This window comes from Mesocricetus auratus, unplaced genomic scaffold (assembly GCF_017639785.1).
Source record: "Mesocricetus auratus isolate SY011 unplaced genomic scaffold, BCM_Maur_2.0 Super-Scaffold_100006, whole genome shotgun sequence".
NCBI classification, from domain to species: Eukaryota; Metazoa; Chordata; class Mammalia; order Rodentia; family Cricetidae; genus Mesocricetus; species Mesocricetus auratus.
Genome location: NW_024429190.1, coordinates 79,045,903 through 79,061,201, shown reverse-complemented (window position 1 = coordinate 79,061,201; position 15,299 = coordinate 79,045,903). Strand labels below are relative to the sequence as shown.

Genomic DNA, 15,299 nt, shown 5'->3' with positions numbered 1-15,299 from the left:
AGAGGGCACTAGGTCTCATTACAGATGTTTGTGAGCCATCATACAGTGGCTGGGAACTGAACTCAGGATCTCTGTAAGAGCAGCCAGTGCTCTTAATCTCTAAGACATCTCTTCAGCCCCTAGGACTTTATAGTTTTACTGTAAAAGAGAAGGAAATAAGCAAGAAAATAGTACGGAAGACTAGAGTTTAGCTATGGAAAAAAAGAATGCAGACACTGCATTAGACAATGATGGGGCCTGTTCTGACACAGAATATTGCCCATCTGATTCTACTTTCTGGTTGCTCGCTTTGTGGTTCATGTTCAATTTCAAAGAGCCTCAAATAGTGAAGGCTTTTATTTGTATTAAATTCTGAAAACAAAGAATAAGCTGTAGCTTTTTCTTTTAATCAGGCACCTGTGTGCATAATTTAAAATCTGCCTAAGAAAGGAGGCTTTTTGGAAAAGTGTTTACTATATGTTCACACAAAATGAATTTTAAAAATAATTTGAAAAATTAAGAATCTTAGGTAACTGCCATGTGGTGGTGGCACACACCTGTAATCCCAGCACTTGGGAGGCAGAGAAAGGCAAATCTCTGTAAGTTCAAGGCCATCTTGGTCTACAAAGGAGGAGTTTAAGGGCAGTCAGAGCAGAGAAACTCTGTCTCAAAAAACAAAACCAAACAAAAAAGAATCTTAGGCAGTGTCACTCATTTAAAGTGAAGTACTTAAATATTAAAGTGAAGTCATTAATTCTAGAAGTGTTCTAATAATGTGATTCCTGTAAACATAGGAGAACCCTGCCTATGGGAAATACATCCGACCCCTGCTACAAAGCTGGAGACCCAAGCTGTGAAAAGCCAACTGTATTCAGGATCAAGAAGCATCATGGTGGTACTATAGCATATACATAAAAAGAATTAAAGTTAAAGCAAAGGGTGGAGCGACTAGTTCAACTCACTTAGTAAGTTAGCATGAATGAATGTTCATCATATTATTCTACTTTTGAGTATGTCTGAAATTATCCTTTGTTCATTTGTGGCATGTATTTGGTTAAATGCTGGAACTTCACTTTAAATACAGCAAAAGTCAATAAACTCATTAGTTACTACTTGTGTTGTTTATTTATCTAGGGAAAGCTGAGATTGAAAAGTCTGAGTGATATCAGCAGGCACTCTACTACCCCTGTGGCCCACAAAATACTTGTAGCATTTACACTCAAGCTTACAAGGACACACATGTAGCCCTTCCAAGGTAACTGGAAGTGCTATAATCTAAATAAAATATAAAGGCTCAGAATGCAACATATCACTTTTTAAAAGTTAACTCTTCCACAGTAAAAATTATTTAAGACTTCAGAAAGAGACAGGATTATCTCAATATATCCAAATATAACCAAACTACATTCTTCATTTTGTTTTCAATTACACAACAACATAAAACAGTTATGGCATGGAATGCAGCCAAGTGATGAACACTTACTTAACTAACAAGAACAAGACCCGGTCAATCCCTAGGACTGAGGGAAAAAACAAGGAAAATTTAAGAATTCTGCTGGCTGCTTTTATTTATATAAAAGCAATCATTTACATGCTAATAATTAGTAAACCAGAGAAAATTTGCCAAAAGCTAACTTCCCTTTTGGGAGAATGGGGACAAGGAAGAGAACTCAGAAGTTTTCCTTTTTCTCAAAATTGAAACTAGTATTACTCCTCCTTCTACAACTTTAAAATATGTATGTATGTATGTATATATATTATTTTTAAGTGTGTGTGTGTGTGAATGGTGTCAGAGCTGCCTAGAGCTGGAGTTACAGGTAGTTGTGACTTGCTGATGTGGGTGCTGGGCACCAAATTCTAGTCCCATACAAGAGTAGCAAGTGCTCTTAACCCAGAGCCCTCCACAACAGTTCTGAACCCAAATCATCTTACTTCATGTTGACTTCAGATAGCCCCATGGCACATGACTGATTTGGGTCTTCATTTAGGAAACCACATATAAACTTACAACAGGAGCAAATGTTCCAGACAGTAACCTCTTCTCACCAGTTCACTAACATACAGAACTATAGCAACTTGTCAGTAACACTGAATTATCCTAGTTTGAATATGAGGTAATTACGGGTTTCTTGTGTGTGAGTGTGTGTGTGTGTGGGGGGGGGGAGGGTAATCTGTCAAATCTTAAATTTTCAAGGAGACATGTAAATAAATATTTTCATCTTATTTTCAAAGGGAGGAATCTTGAAATCTCAGAAGAAATAATCTTGTCTGCCCCAGGGATAAAACCACAGAAGTCCACAATTTCCTTAAAACAAGGAAGTTTGTTACACAATGTTCACAAACTAGATAGTCTCACCATAATTAACACACTCCTGCCTATGAGAAACTTTCAAGCAACAGAATCACATCAACTCTGAAACAAGACAACAGTGAACTAAGTAAATGTATATACATTTTCCCAAGTGTTTCTGATCCTTCATTGCAATTTATTTCTTCTCAGAGTTGAACTTAAGTTTGATAAAAAAAGACAAAAAGCAAAAAACATATATTTGTGGTTACCACAATACAATAGAATAAGATGGCTGGAGTAATTTTGTCTCCATGTGTATGTAGCACAAGCTGGAGTGAGTCACATTCATAGCTGTGACATTTGAAAACCCGATAATATTCACTGTAAATCCTATCTGAAAATGGTTTTTTACTCTTTAGACAAAACTACTTATCTCCAGAGACACAGCTGGCTTTATGAACTAAAATCTGAGGTTCCACTGAGTCCTATCAACTCTACTACAAATGTGCTATAAACGGTTTAATTGAGACATAGGCAATGCATACTTTTGACCAAGAATATGATTTTCCCATTATATAGCAATAAATACAACCCTTAATGTTCATACTCCATTTTTTATTAGATTTTTCTTTCCCGGTAGACAGTACACTTGGGAATAAAACTGTACCAGGCATAAGGTTTCTACCACAGGGACATTTTATATTGAGAATCCAATATAAATATTTCTAGTCAGACATTCCAATGGCTACAGATATTTGGTTGCTTGATTTATATGCATAGAAAGAAACAGTTGTCAAAACTGTAGGAAGCAGTCCTTAACAAGTACCGGCAGATGACTGACCAGTTTTCCTTTAAAACACTACTGCCTACTGGTCTGGAATTGAGCTCACCCTACATGATATTCTGATTTTTTTCAAAGACATCATGAATACTCTGCTTAATCTTTCATTACTATATTTTTAGCCTTCTAGTTGAGTTAGGGACCACATTATCAGAAATCATTTTAGCACTGTTAGGGCAGATTATATATCATAATGATTTTCAGATCTCTTTTTATCAAAAGGTTTCTGGATTCTGAACAGCACATGCATACTTGGGAACAAAACAGGGAGAAGACTGTCCACACATGAAACTTCCTTCTGGTCCTCAATGCTTTCAAATAAATATAAATATTAAAAGGGAGGGCACACTATGATTTAAAAAAGAACAACAGTCTCTTCCATGTCCCCCAAAAACATGAGCTTACAGGAAGTTCTCCCCAGGGCTGATAATCAGTCATCTGTCTTCCGGGCCAGTCTACAGAAAGTCCAGTTGTGCTCTACTGTGTTCTCATTGGCCCGCTCGCTCATGTGATGCACCCGAGTGTTGCGGATTGTGAAACCTTGCTTTGTAATGTATTCCATCAGGTGGACCCTGAGAGAGACTTCCTGGTGATAATCACATGGTCCAAAGGTGAAGGAAACCTGGCAGTCTCTGGTGTCCATCATGTGCTTATTCCACTTGGTGAAATAATTTGAGATGCCTTCTAGTAAGGAATGGACCTTGGTGGTGATGGTTAATTGGGTTATGATGACAGCCACAGGATTGGAATATTTAGAAAGCTTCCGGGTACTAGACAGCTCTACAACTTCTTCAAAAGTATCCATAGGATACAAAGGCTTAGGGTCATTGAGACACTGAATCAAGGGTTCAATCTGGTAAAAATCAGCTTCTTTCCGAAGCAGATCAAATTCCTTAAAGTCCAGGGGGAGGGTCAATTCTGAAGTTCGTAAGAAGTTGAGGACATATCGGAAAAGAGGTCCATCTCGATCAATGAAGTAATTGCCTTGAGGGTCTCTGGCTGTGGGGAAGTCCCCCCCAAACATAGCTCCAAGCATGGAATCTGGATAACGTGTCAATGTGGTAAGGGATGTTGTGTACAAGTGTCCACCTACATTCAATGTGACTGGGTCAGTCATCTGAAATTAAAAAAAAAACAGTTATTAATAGAAACCTCAAAATCTTAGCTTCAACAAATTAAGAATATCAAGACCAATAAGCAAGGATAAGACTTCTTCAAGCTATAATATATTTGGCAGAACCATGGTGCAAAATGGCTTTACTTTCAATAATAAAACTTAGGAGAAGGGCTTCAACATTTGCTTTTATGTTGTTTTTTTAAGATTTATTTATTATGTATAGAACGTCCTGCCTGCATGCCAGAAGAGGGTACCTGATCTTATTATAGATAGCTGTGAGCCACCAGGTGGTTGCTGGGAATTAAATCCAAGTCCTCTGGAAGAGCAGTGGGTGCTCTTAACCACTGAGCCATCTCTCCAGCCCCAACATTTGCTTTCAAATCAAATAAATCCAATCTTTTAAAAGTTACTCTACTCCTGCCAGATGTGACCTTTAGTCTCATACAGTCAAGTCCAGAAACCTGAAGAGGTTTTTGGTGAGATCTGCCTGCCCTCTTCCTCCCTACTGGAATTAAAGGTGTGTGCTATCACACTTGACAAGACATTCCAATGTTTAAATTTAGCAGAAGCTAGAATAAAAATAATCTGATAATGTAGACCAATTAACTTTGGGGATTTTGGTTTTTTTTCCTTCAAATGAGTCATGAAATGGTAAGATGTAATTTTTTTTTTGAGACAAACTTTCACATATCATATACTGGCCTTATACTTACTGTGTGGCTAAGGATGGTCTAGAATTCCTGATCCTCCTGCCTCTGCCCTAGTGTTAAGATCACAGGTATGCACCATCACACCCAGCTTCAAAATATATATAATGAATGTGAGTGTTTTGCCTGCTTGTAAGTATGTGAACCTCATGGAGGCCAAGGGCATGGATGGATCTAGGAATTGGAGTTACCGATGGTGGTGAGCCACAGGCTAGATGCTGGGTACCAGACCCAGGTCCTCTGCAAGAACATAAGTGCTCTTAACTGCTGAGCCATCTCTCCAGCCCCCAAAAGTATCTTAAAGACAAAAAATTTGTTAGAATCAATCTTAGTAATTCTTTTCATGGAAGCAACGATTTCTTTTTTTCTTTTTCCCTCACTCACTCTCTTTCTTTCTTTTTGTTTTATGAGACAGGGTTTCTCTGTGGAGCCTTGGCTGTTCTGGAACTCACTCTGTTGACCAGGCTAGCCTTGAACGCACAGCGATCCTCCTATCTCTATCTCCCAAGTACTGAAATAAAAGGCATGTGCCACCACCATCCTATGATTTCTTTTTCTTTTATGGTTTTTGCTTTTGTTTTTGTTCAGACAACATCTTACTATGTAGATAAAAGCAGGCCACAAACCCACAAACCTTAGCACTCCCAGGTGCTGACATTACAGACCTGTGCCACCATGCCAGGAAATAAGTTCCCAACACTAAATGAAAATATGTAAGGTTTAGTACACACAATCTAGCCTACATTCTCTCCCCAAACTACCACATACCCAAGGGCTGGTAGCAACTTCAAAATGTCACAATCTGATTGTGCATATATTTTTGTAATGCTATTGTTGCAATCTGACCTTTAATTCTGAGAAGGGAACTTCTCAAAATAACATACCTTTAGCTTTAGAAATTTTATTTAAGAAAAAAAAGTCAGTCTTCATGTTCTAAGTAAGCAAAGTATTTCTTACCAGATGAAGAAGAAAATGGGGAGACATGGACACATGTGAAAACTGCAAGTAAGAAGAAACTCCTTCCACCTATTAATCCCTTTACTACAGCAAAGCATTTTCTATTCCATTCTCCCCAGGCCCTTTAGAAATTCCATTCTATGGACAGGGAATTCAAAAGTAACATATACCTAAGATCAAAGCATAATGGTCTGTCTGATTTTAGTGGCTATAAGTAGGTTAATAAATAGGCAGAGAGACGTCAGGAGTTAAAAGCAATGTACTACTGCAGTGGACCTGAGTTTCATTTCCAGTACCAATGTCTGAGTGGCTCACAGCAGCTCTAGGGAACATATGCCCTCTTCTGGCCTCCAAGAACACTGCACTCACTGCTTCACCCACACATCAGAAAAATAAAATAAGGAAATTTAAGTTATTTGGAGAATTTTTCGTTGAGTCTTTTTTATTTTTTTGAGACAGGGTTTCTCTGTGTAGCTTTGGAACCTGCCCTGGAACTCGCTCTGTAGACCTCACTGACTTCAAACTCACAGAAATTCACCTGCCTCTGCCTCTTAAATACTGGGATTAAAAGCCTGCACCACCACTGTCGGCAAGACTTTTACTAAAATGTCAAGCCAAATAATAATGCCCACTCCAAATACATCTACACAAATTAGATGGAGCTGCACAAATTCATAGTTTTCATCCTTGCAAGATAACCCTATAAATGTGCAAAGAGAAAGACATCAAAATTATTTGTCAGCCTTCAAAGTGCGGCAAGACCCACTCACCATATAGCCCCAGTCTCCATTATCCATCTGCTCCAGCACTTCGTCTTCGGGAGCTCAGGAGCCAGAAAGACTTTGAAAGAAGAAAACAAACACATCACCATGACAATGGAGAATAAAGGCTATTCTGCCTGATGTAGAAGATCAAACCTCACAGTCTGCTCACATATGATCACCCAGCACCTACACCAGGACAAAGATATGGGAAGAAAGCTATACCATGCTTTGTCCTTACCCCTGGAGCCCACTTGGCACAAGAGCTAGCCTATTTTTGGAGAAAGAGGAAAGACCATTCTGAGTCTATCACTCTGGGCACCTGAAAACCTGAGTTTGATCCCCAGGATCCTCATGGTGGAAAGAGAAAACTGACTTCTATAAGTTGTATTCTGACTTCCACACACACAGTCATATGCACCACCACATATAATAAAAACTCTGACAAATGATGCCACTGTACTCTGAAAATGTAATAGTTTAGATTTTCAAGGAACGTTATGATTAGGTCTACAACCTTACATCGATTCAGACCTAAAAGATGCTCTACATCAAAAAAGTCATTTAAGGGAAAAGAGGGGTAATTTCTTTGGATCAGCAAACAGGTCAGTTGGCATAAACTAAGCATCTCAGAAAGCACTTAATATCATGAGCTTCAAAAGTAACGGTCACTTCCCAAGAGAAAAACACCAGGATATTATTTTATAATGTAAAAAAACCAATCACACTTAATAATGAAGTATTTCTCTTTGCACATTAATCAAAACAGACAGAAACTGATTTAAGCTGTTAAGGTACAATTCGGTACAAAAAGAACCTTACAGACCTGGCTGAGGGCCACTCAGCCAGCACCATGGAGAGCCAGCCTTAGGCCACTAGCAAAGGCCCATGTGCTAACGATGCGGCTTTGCTTTTGTGGCCAATTCCAGGGCATGCCACTGTTCCGCAGCTACTGAACTGCCTTGGCAGTTCCCGCTTACACACTCTGTTCCCAAAATGAACCTGCAAAGCAAACTGCAGAGTAAATTTCAAAGCTGCTAGCAAAGATGCGAAGAAGCTTGGATCTATCATCCTACACCCAAGAAAAGCCCCAGCCTTGTGTGTGGTCTTTGAAGATCCATTTTCCCCCCACTTTTAGAGGAATCTGGTCCGCATTTTCAGAACAAGAGCAAGCCCTGGCTACAGAAGATGACAAAGGCTCTTTCTCAAAAGGTCACTCAGGCATGGAGAGAACATTTGCATAGCACAGCAGGGGCTGAAATCAGAGCCTGCAGCAGCTACTTTGCTACCTTTCTTTACAAATTCTTCAAAGCAAACAAGCTAAAATGTGGACTGACAGAAGCATCAGCTGTCATCCTTTACCCTCAGCAGCGAGGTAGGGGTGGTCAGGCCTCCATGTGCTATAGTGAGATGGAACAGACGCAAACCCAGAGCTGTTTTACCTTTTCTTTCTCTGACTTAACTCCGCAAAGCCCAACTGATGGACGGAAGTGGAAGGTTTTGGTGTCATTACTGATAACAACAAATCAGTGATGGAGTAAGTTAAAAGGCATTTCCCCAAACTCAAAGCATTCTTTCCCCAGTGCCTTAGTAATCATTCAGACAAAATTTATCTTAGGTCCCCTATCATGGGGCGAGGGAGTCCATGTGAGATACAGATACACAGGAAGAAGGAAGTATAACACTGACCTCGTGGAGTTTTCAGTCTACAAAGGCAACATGCAACACCTGAAGCCCACAATGTAATTCCAAACTGCTTTGCAGTAGGATGGACTGGTGGAGTCCTCGGGAGGAAGAGACCTAGACTCCAAATGGGAAAATGTAGGGCTTCAGAAGATAGCTCACTCAGTGGAACACTGGGAGAAAATGCACAGCCTGAGAAGGGATTCTCGAGTCAGGCAGATGTAGCAGTCTTTCCTCTGGTGGCACACCCAGTTAGCTATAAAACAAAGAGGCAGGGACACCTGGACAAGCTTGTGTTTTCTGACTCCTAGTCTAGAGTTTTCCAAAAGCCCCTCCGATAGTAGACATTCAAAGAACAAAATCCAAAAAAAAAACAAAAACAAAACAAAACAAGAAATTGAACAGCATCAACTTTACATCCCCCATAGCCAACTATTAACCCCATCTACCTGGCACTTTATTTACAATTTTACAAAAACTTAGGCTAACTAGTCATAATGAGTCTGAAAAAATTTCCACTACTAAATGAAAATGGCAAGAACTACTCACTAGTGAGACTGATGGCTGCTGTCCATCTTAAGCAAAGGAAGAATCCCAGTTCATGAACATTCAAATGGCTCGTGAAGAATGGAAGGCCAAAACATAAGAAAATTATCAGACAGAAATGTCACCACTACTATGCCAGGACTAACCTTTCATATTTATGTCTTCACTTTTAAATCAAAACAAGATAACTTTCTGTGCAAACATTAAAACAGCAAAACAAGCTGGGCGTTGGTGGCGCACACCTTTAGTCCCAGCATTCAGGAGGCAGAGGCAGGTGGATCTCTGTGAGTTCAAGACCAGCCTGGTCTACAAGAGCGAGTTCCAGGACAGCCTCCAAAGCCACAGAGAAACCCTGCCTCGAAAAACAAAAAAACAAACAAACAAAAAACAGCAAAACAAATTTTTTTTGATGCTTCTGAATCTCTTCCACAGCAAAAGCCAAGGTCTGGCTACAAACTCGTAACAGATGTCAAACTTAATAATCAAGGAAAGTAGTCGTGGGAATATACACTCACTCACTCACTCCTTCCTTCCTTCCCTCCCTCCCCCACTTTCTTTGTGTGTGGGGGGGTTGGAGGCACTCATGCTCTGATGTGTGCCTTTTACTATCAAGCTAGCTCTGTAATTCAAGGCCAGGATCGCAGAGTCTTATACTTGTATGTAAGATACATCAAAATAAAATGAGACAGTCACTACTAGTTACTTCCAATATAATTAAGATACCTAAAAAATAATAATAAACTCTTCACAAATAAACTCAAAAAGCAAAAAAAAAGGTAGTCTCAATTCATTTGAAACTGGTCTCACGCCTTGCCTGTAAACATCTGCTGGGGTGGAGCATCTCTATGAAAAGTTAGTGACAGGAGCGAGGCAAGGCTCTTGCTTACCCAACAGCCGGGCTCCGAACTGATGACTATCAGAGACATCTCAGACATGGATTCGATAAAACACAACCCCAAAGACTTTCCACAACAGCTTCAGTCTCTCCCACTGAACCCTTTCCCACGGGTGCTAACAACTCATTTCCTTTTCATCTTCTCTCCAATCCAACACAATCTCAAGAGGGGACTTAATGAGAAGTTTAAATAACCACAAGCCAGGCAAAAGACGGCCTTGAAGTGGGCACCAAACAGGCCTGTTTTACTTGAGGGCAACGTCAAGAAATACTTCTTCAGAAAATCTGTGAGACATCCCTCATAACATTCCCTTAAAGGTATTTCCCTCACTAAAGATCCTTCTTAGGGCAGTGACTACAACCAAACATTTATAAAGTTCAAAGAAAGGCCTTTTGGCTTTGTAAAATCAGTTCACCTGAAAATATCTTACCTTTGATACAAATAAAATTCATGGCCCAGAGACTGTAAGGCGACCCTGAAGTTCCCTATGCTTAGGCTTCAAAGGTTATGGTGTCAATTCATGCTAGCAGGTTGTTAAGAAAAATATATCCGGAAGAATTTCTAGAAGCCTGAAAGACATTATGAACTGATTGCCCCAGTGAATCTGAAAAATGCACAAGTCAGTAAGCTAACAACTTAAAAGCATTTGAGAACCCCCAATGGTATCCTTCTTACTCCAGCAGAGCTGCCGTTAGGGGCTATGGTAAATTAACACAAATATTCTAGACTTACTTCTGCTATAGATTGAGGCTCCCCCAGGGCAGAAGTCCTACTCCCATATGTGCTGTAACACAAACCTCCAAATTTGAAGGAGTAATGATACCACTGTAACCACTTCCTTCCCAGTGTTTCTGGGTGGCCCCTTCAAGTGCTTTTCTACTGAGACCTTTGTGCCTGGCATCCCAAAATGAAGACTCAGGAAATTTTCTCCACTTATACTTACCTTCCAAACTGCCTTTGTACTGACTTTCTCTGTTCTTGGGAACGTGGGTGTTTGAAAGTGAAATACTTTTTATAGTAGTTGGTTCAGTGGCATCTAAAGGAGTCCTCTGAGTTAATATCCACATACAGGCCAGCACAAGTTGCCAAACACATAGGATAATGGGATCGTAAAACTAAATTACCGATAAACTAAACCAGAGATGGATTTTTTTTCTTTTTCTCCTCTCTCAACCATGTGGGCTAGAAGAGCTGAAGGCAGAAAGACAGTCTTACAAAAAATTATGAATTATCTAAAGTATCAAACCAAAAGAACACAAACTCTGCAGCTAAAGTGTTGACACAATCCAAAAAGAAAAAAAAATCATAAAATCCCACTGCCCCTCAGTTTCCACTAAAATGGGCTACTATGACCTTCCCCAAAGTAAACACAGCTAGGTAAAAAACTGGCTGGCAGGGCAGCAATGACTTTCCGAAGTCACTGTGCACCCTCCCAGCAGAGAAGGGCTAACCATGAGAAAACGAGAACCTGAGGAAAGTCAGGGAAAGTTCGGTCTGTGCTCCCAATCGCCCAGGCCCTCCTTTCCCAGGAGTTCCCATAGCGGCTGCAGCGACGGTAATAAGTAAAGGTAAAGCATGTCCCAGCACTCACAGACACAACAGACACGTGAGCTCCGTAACTTCTACAAAGCATGACTCAGGGTTGTCTCCAAGTTAAGCAGAACACGAGTATATGTGATCCATTTAAAATAGACCCCAGCTACTAAAATCCAAGATACACTGAAAGATCAAAGGCATGACCATAGCATTGCTTTATGTGATACTGCTTTCCCTAAAACATGCTTTAAGAAAATTCGAACCACAAACCTTATAGATGGCATCATCTATGGCTATCTTCCTATCTGAGACATTACAAAAAACTAAGAATCCGTGAGGGTAACTGGTTTTCAAGGGTGAGTTCTCCCACGCTACCTATCTGCCTACCTGGACTTTTGCTCTTTTGAAAACACTTCTCGGTTTCAGGCCTGTGTTACCGCAGCATTATTCCTATACTTGAATATTTGCAACAGAGTAAAAGATGAGCCTGCCAAGAGGGATACGTTGGAGACAGATACTTGGGATATTCCAAACATTCTTAGCCAAACCAGATCACCCCAGGTCTATTTGTCAGTCAAACACCTTGCATCACCAAATAACTACAACCCGGTTTATCAACTTGCTGTGTACTGAACAGAAACATGACAACTTCAGCAGAATATCCAAACAGGATCTCAGTCACGTTTCGTTTCTCTGTCCCACCCTCAGACACAGTCTCCTCTGCCATCGCCAATCAGGTGCTGCAGGGGCTCTCCACGACCTCGCCAAGGATCCCCTCTGACACCCAACACTAAAACGCCGTGACATCCCGAAATCCCAGGAGAAAGCTGCAATCCGAGCAGAAAACCCCAAAGGCAGGGCTCTAAACTAGGGCAGTGCCGACTAATAAGCGCCACTCTCCAAAAAATAATCCTTTCCGCGCAGAGCTCGGGGATCCCGGGCCGGGCCGCACTCCACGGTCGCCCGCAAGCCAAGCCCGGCCGGCCACGAGCACCGAGCCCCGAACCCGAGCCGGAGTTCGGAGTCCGCGGCGGCCGCGCGTCCCCGAAGTCCCCCGCCCAGGCCGCGCCGCGGGCTCGTGCCAGCCCCGGGACGCGCGGCCGCCACCCGCCGTCCTCCTCAGCCCGACTTCCCGCAGCCCCAGCCCCACAGGCCCGGCTCCCGCCCCACTCACTGCGCGAGCGCAACGGCGACCCGGCCGGGAGACGCCGGCGGCCCAGAGCGCGAGCGAGCCTGCGCCCGGCGGCAGCGTCAGCGGCGGCGGCGGCGGCGGCGGGGACGACTGAGCCGGCGCCCGGAGTTGCGGCTCCAGCTGCCCGGCGCGGGCGGCGCCTTCTCAGTGGAGTCGCGGGGCCGAGAGCGCGGATGCCCCCTATCGGCGGCGTGAGGCGGAGGCCGGGGAGCCGGGCGGCCGCGGGCGTTCGGGGCGCTGCCTGGTCGGCGTGGTCAGGAGGGCTCTGCTGCAGCGCCGAAGCCCCGCCTCTGGCCCGTCCCTAGCCCCGCCCCGCACAGGACTCCCTCTGGGAGCCCCGCCCAGACCCCGCCCCTAACTCCGCCTCCGCGCTCAGGCTGTAGTCCTCCTAGCTGTGGGTGGTGTCTTCTGTGCGTGCCACGGCCTTGCCAGTCCCTGCAGCTGTTTCTCCCCAGCTGTTTTCACTAAATTGACGGAGCTCATCGCGTGCTGGGCTTGGGGAGTGCAGCATCCTCCCAGACCGAAGCAAGTTCCGAGACTCAAGAAAGCAGCCAGTAGACAAAACAAGACAAATTCGAATCCTGCTGGGAGGGGCCCAACTAGAAGGCTGCCGTGGAGAAAGAGGGACGAACTCTTGCTTTCAAAACCCTCCTGGTCTTATATGTAGGCAGGCCGTTCTGTAAATTAATAACTGCGAGGGACCACCTATCCGGCCTTTTGGGAAGCGGAGATCAGCCAGTTGAAGGGCAGAGCTATATCATCATATGCAAAACCTCAAAAGAGCATGACCTGGATGGGGTAGGCAAGGATACTGTCCCCACTTCAGCAGGGAGGCCAAGGCAGTAGAGCTAATTGGACTCTGCATAGACGATATCCAGAAGCCGTTTGCTTACAGTTAGCTGGGTTTTTCACTCGTGTGAAAAACCACTAGCCTTAGAAACTCACCTGGGCTTGGTGTGGTAAAGGTGGTGCATGCCTTCAATCCCAGCAAAAGTCAGAGACAAGACGGTCTCCTGTGAGTTCTAGGTTAGCCTGGTCAACATAGAAAGCTCCAGGCCAGCCAAGCTGCATAATGAGACTTTGTCTCAAAAGAACAAAACAGAAACTCACCTGGTTTATACATATGCTTGTTTGTGAGGTGGTTCTGGAATCTAGTTTTTATGAAAATGATCACCAAGGGTCATACCTAACATTTGATTTTTTTCCAAAAATCAAATTGATAGGTTAAATAAGTAACATGGACTTCAACATAATGGAGGGCTATGTTGACATGTTCACTAAGTGAAAATACAAACGAAGTAAGGATACAGGAAAATGCTTACACAAATCAGTATACAAAATAATGCATGCAGTGTCCTAATGTTGATTTTTGTTTGTTTGTTTGAGGGGGGTGGAAGGTGATTGGGTTTGGTTTTGGTTTTTTCGTGTCAAGGTTTCTCTTTGTAGCACTGGCTGCCCTAGAACTCATTCTGACTGGCTTTGAACTCCAAAGATCTGCCTGCCTCTGCCTTGAGAGTTCTGGGATTAAAGGCCTGCACCATCACCACCCAGCTAATGTTAATTTTTAATGAATATTCATAGAAAAAAGTCGAAGGATAAACCATTGAATATAGTGTTCCAAGGTAACAGTCTAAAAATGTCAGTGATCAGTGACTTATTCTTTTAGAGACAGGATTTCTCTGTGTAGACTGGACTGTCCTGGCACTCTGTAAACCTAGCTAGCCTCAAACTCACAGAGATCCTCCTGCCTCCTGAGTGCTAAAATTAGAGGTGTGTGTGCCACACTCAGCTAAGTCTGATCATTCTTGTCTCAAAGGTTATATAGATATTATAAATGGCATTTCCAAATGTATAATTCATTGAAGTGACTTTGGTATTTTTGTATAATAGCATTTTATCCAGCAAACTTAATTCTTAGTTTTAATAAGACTTGAAGTGTGTTTAGATTTTCTGTATAAATAACCATAGAGTACAAAAGTAATGGCAATTCATAGCTTTTGTCTGGACTTTATCTAATTGTTTCCTTTTTGTCTGCTGATTAAATTTGCCCACATTGAGCTGAATACCACCCATGACAATAGGCATTGTTATGTTGTCCTTTTGATTTTAGAATGTCACCACTAAGTGTGGTGTTGGTTCTTAGTTCTGACAGAGAATCTTTGTAGAGTTAGGAAGCATCTGTTTGCTATGAATGGGTATTAATTTAATGAGTTCCAGTCTTGAACTGTTGTTAAACCATCCATGCATTATTGGTGACGTATTATTTTTTAACAATACTGCTGGATTTTGGTGGTTAATATTTTATTAGGAGTTTTTTGCTTCCATGGTATGAAAGAGATAGGCCTATTTTTGTATATTATTCTATCCTTCTGTGGTTTTGCTATCAAAGTAACCTGAGACTCTTAAACTAAGAAGTGATTGTTCACAGCAGAGAGGCTTCTCTGTGACTGAGGTTTTGTGTAGTTCAGTACTCCTGTAAATCATCCAGAGCTCTTGGTTAGGGATTGATGATGGAAGGTTACCCTGGAAACTATTTGACTCTGCACACAGCTCAGAGGTACCAGCCTGTAAGGGAACACCAGCTCCTGGCTGGCAAATCCCACCCATACACCCACACTCCACTCCAATGATTCCTGGGAACCTCCAGGTGTCAAGGCTCCTGTGCTGAAGAGAGTCTGGATGGTCTTGTCTGCCCCATGGCTGGGTTAGCCTGGAAGAGGCTGTTACCATAGCAGCTACAAATGCTACCGTAGGGAATCCAGACCAACAGGCTGCAAGAAGACAAAGGGGAAAA

At 42.4% G+C, this 15,299-nt stretch overlaps 2 protein-coding genes across 9 annotated transcripts in view; one reads left to right on the top strand and one right to left on the bottom strand.

The window, feature by feature from the left end:
• Acox2 (acyl-CoA oxidase 2) overlaps positions 1-1,091 on the top strand; it is a 30,961-nt gene extending 29,870 nt beyond the window's left edge. For both annotated transcript variants that reach the window (XM_040747554.1, XM_005076382.3), the window contains one exon: positions 774-1,091. In XM_040747554.1, coding sequence (XP_040603488.1) covers positions 774-836 — 63 coding nt within the window. In that variant the 3' untranslated portion in view covers positions 837-1,091. The remainder of the gene's footprint in view (positions 1-773) is intronic.
• A 1,772-nt stretch (positions 1,092-2,863) lies between these two features.
• Kctd6 (potassium channel tetramerization domain containing 6) lies at positions 2,864-12,585 on the bottom strand. Of its 7 annotated transcripts, XM_021230832.2 has the most exons (6): positions 10,208-12,384; positions 8,885-8,910; positions 8,342-8,452; positions 7,479-7,654; positions 6,662-6,731; positions 2,864-4,227 (listed from the first exon to the last, which is right to left on the bottom strand). In XM_021230832.2, exons 5-6 carry the CDS (start codon positions 6,686-6,688, stop codon positions 3,541-3,543), a joined length of 714 nt encoding a protein of 237 aa, XP_021086491.1. In that variant the 5' UTR covers positions 6,689-6,731; positions 7,479-7,654; positions 8,342-8,452; positions 8,885-8,910; positions 10,208-12,384; the 3' UTR covers positions 2,864-3,540. The 7 variants fall into 7 exon arrangements, with proteins under 7 accessions (XP_021086491.1, XP_012973440.1, XP_021086488.1 ...); XM_013117986.3 differs by lacking the exon at positions 7,479-7,654 and having other exon boundaries at positions 10,208-12,385; XM_021230829.2 differs by lacking the exon at positions 8,885-8,910 and having other exon boundaries at positions 7,479-8,452; positions 10,721-12,384.
• Positions 12,586-15,299: the final 2,714 nt, after the last annotated feature.

Coding starts and splice junctions, on each gene's coding strand:
- Kctd6 (XM_040747555.1), bottom strand. CDS start 6,688: ATGGATAATGGAGACTGGGGCTATATG. Junction 4,228..6,661: donor ATGGAGACTGGGGCTATATG/GTGAGTGGGTCT, acceptor TTTTAATTTCAG/ATGACTGACCCAGTCACATT.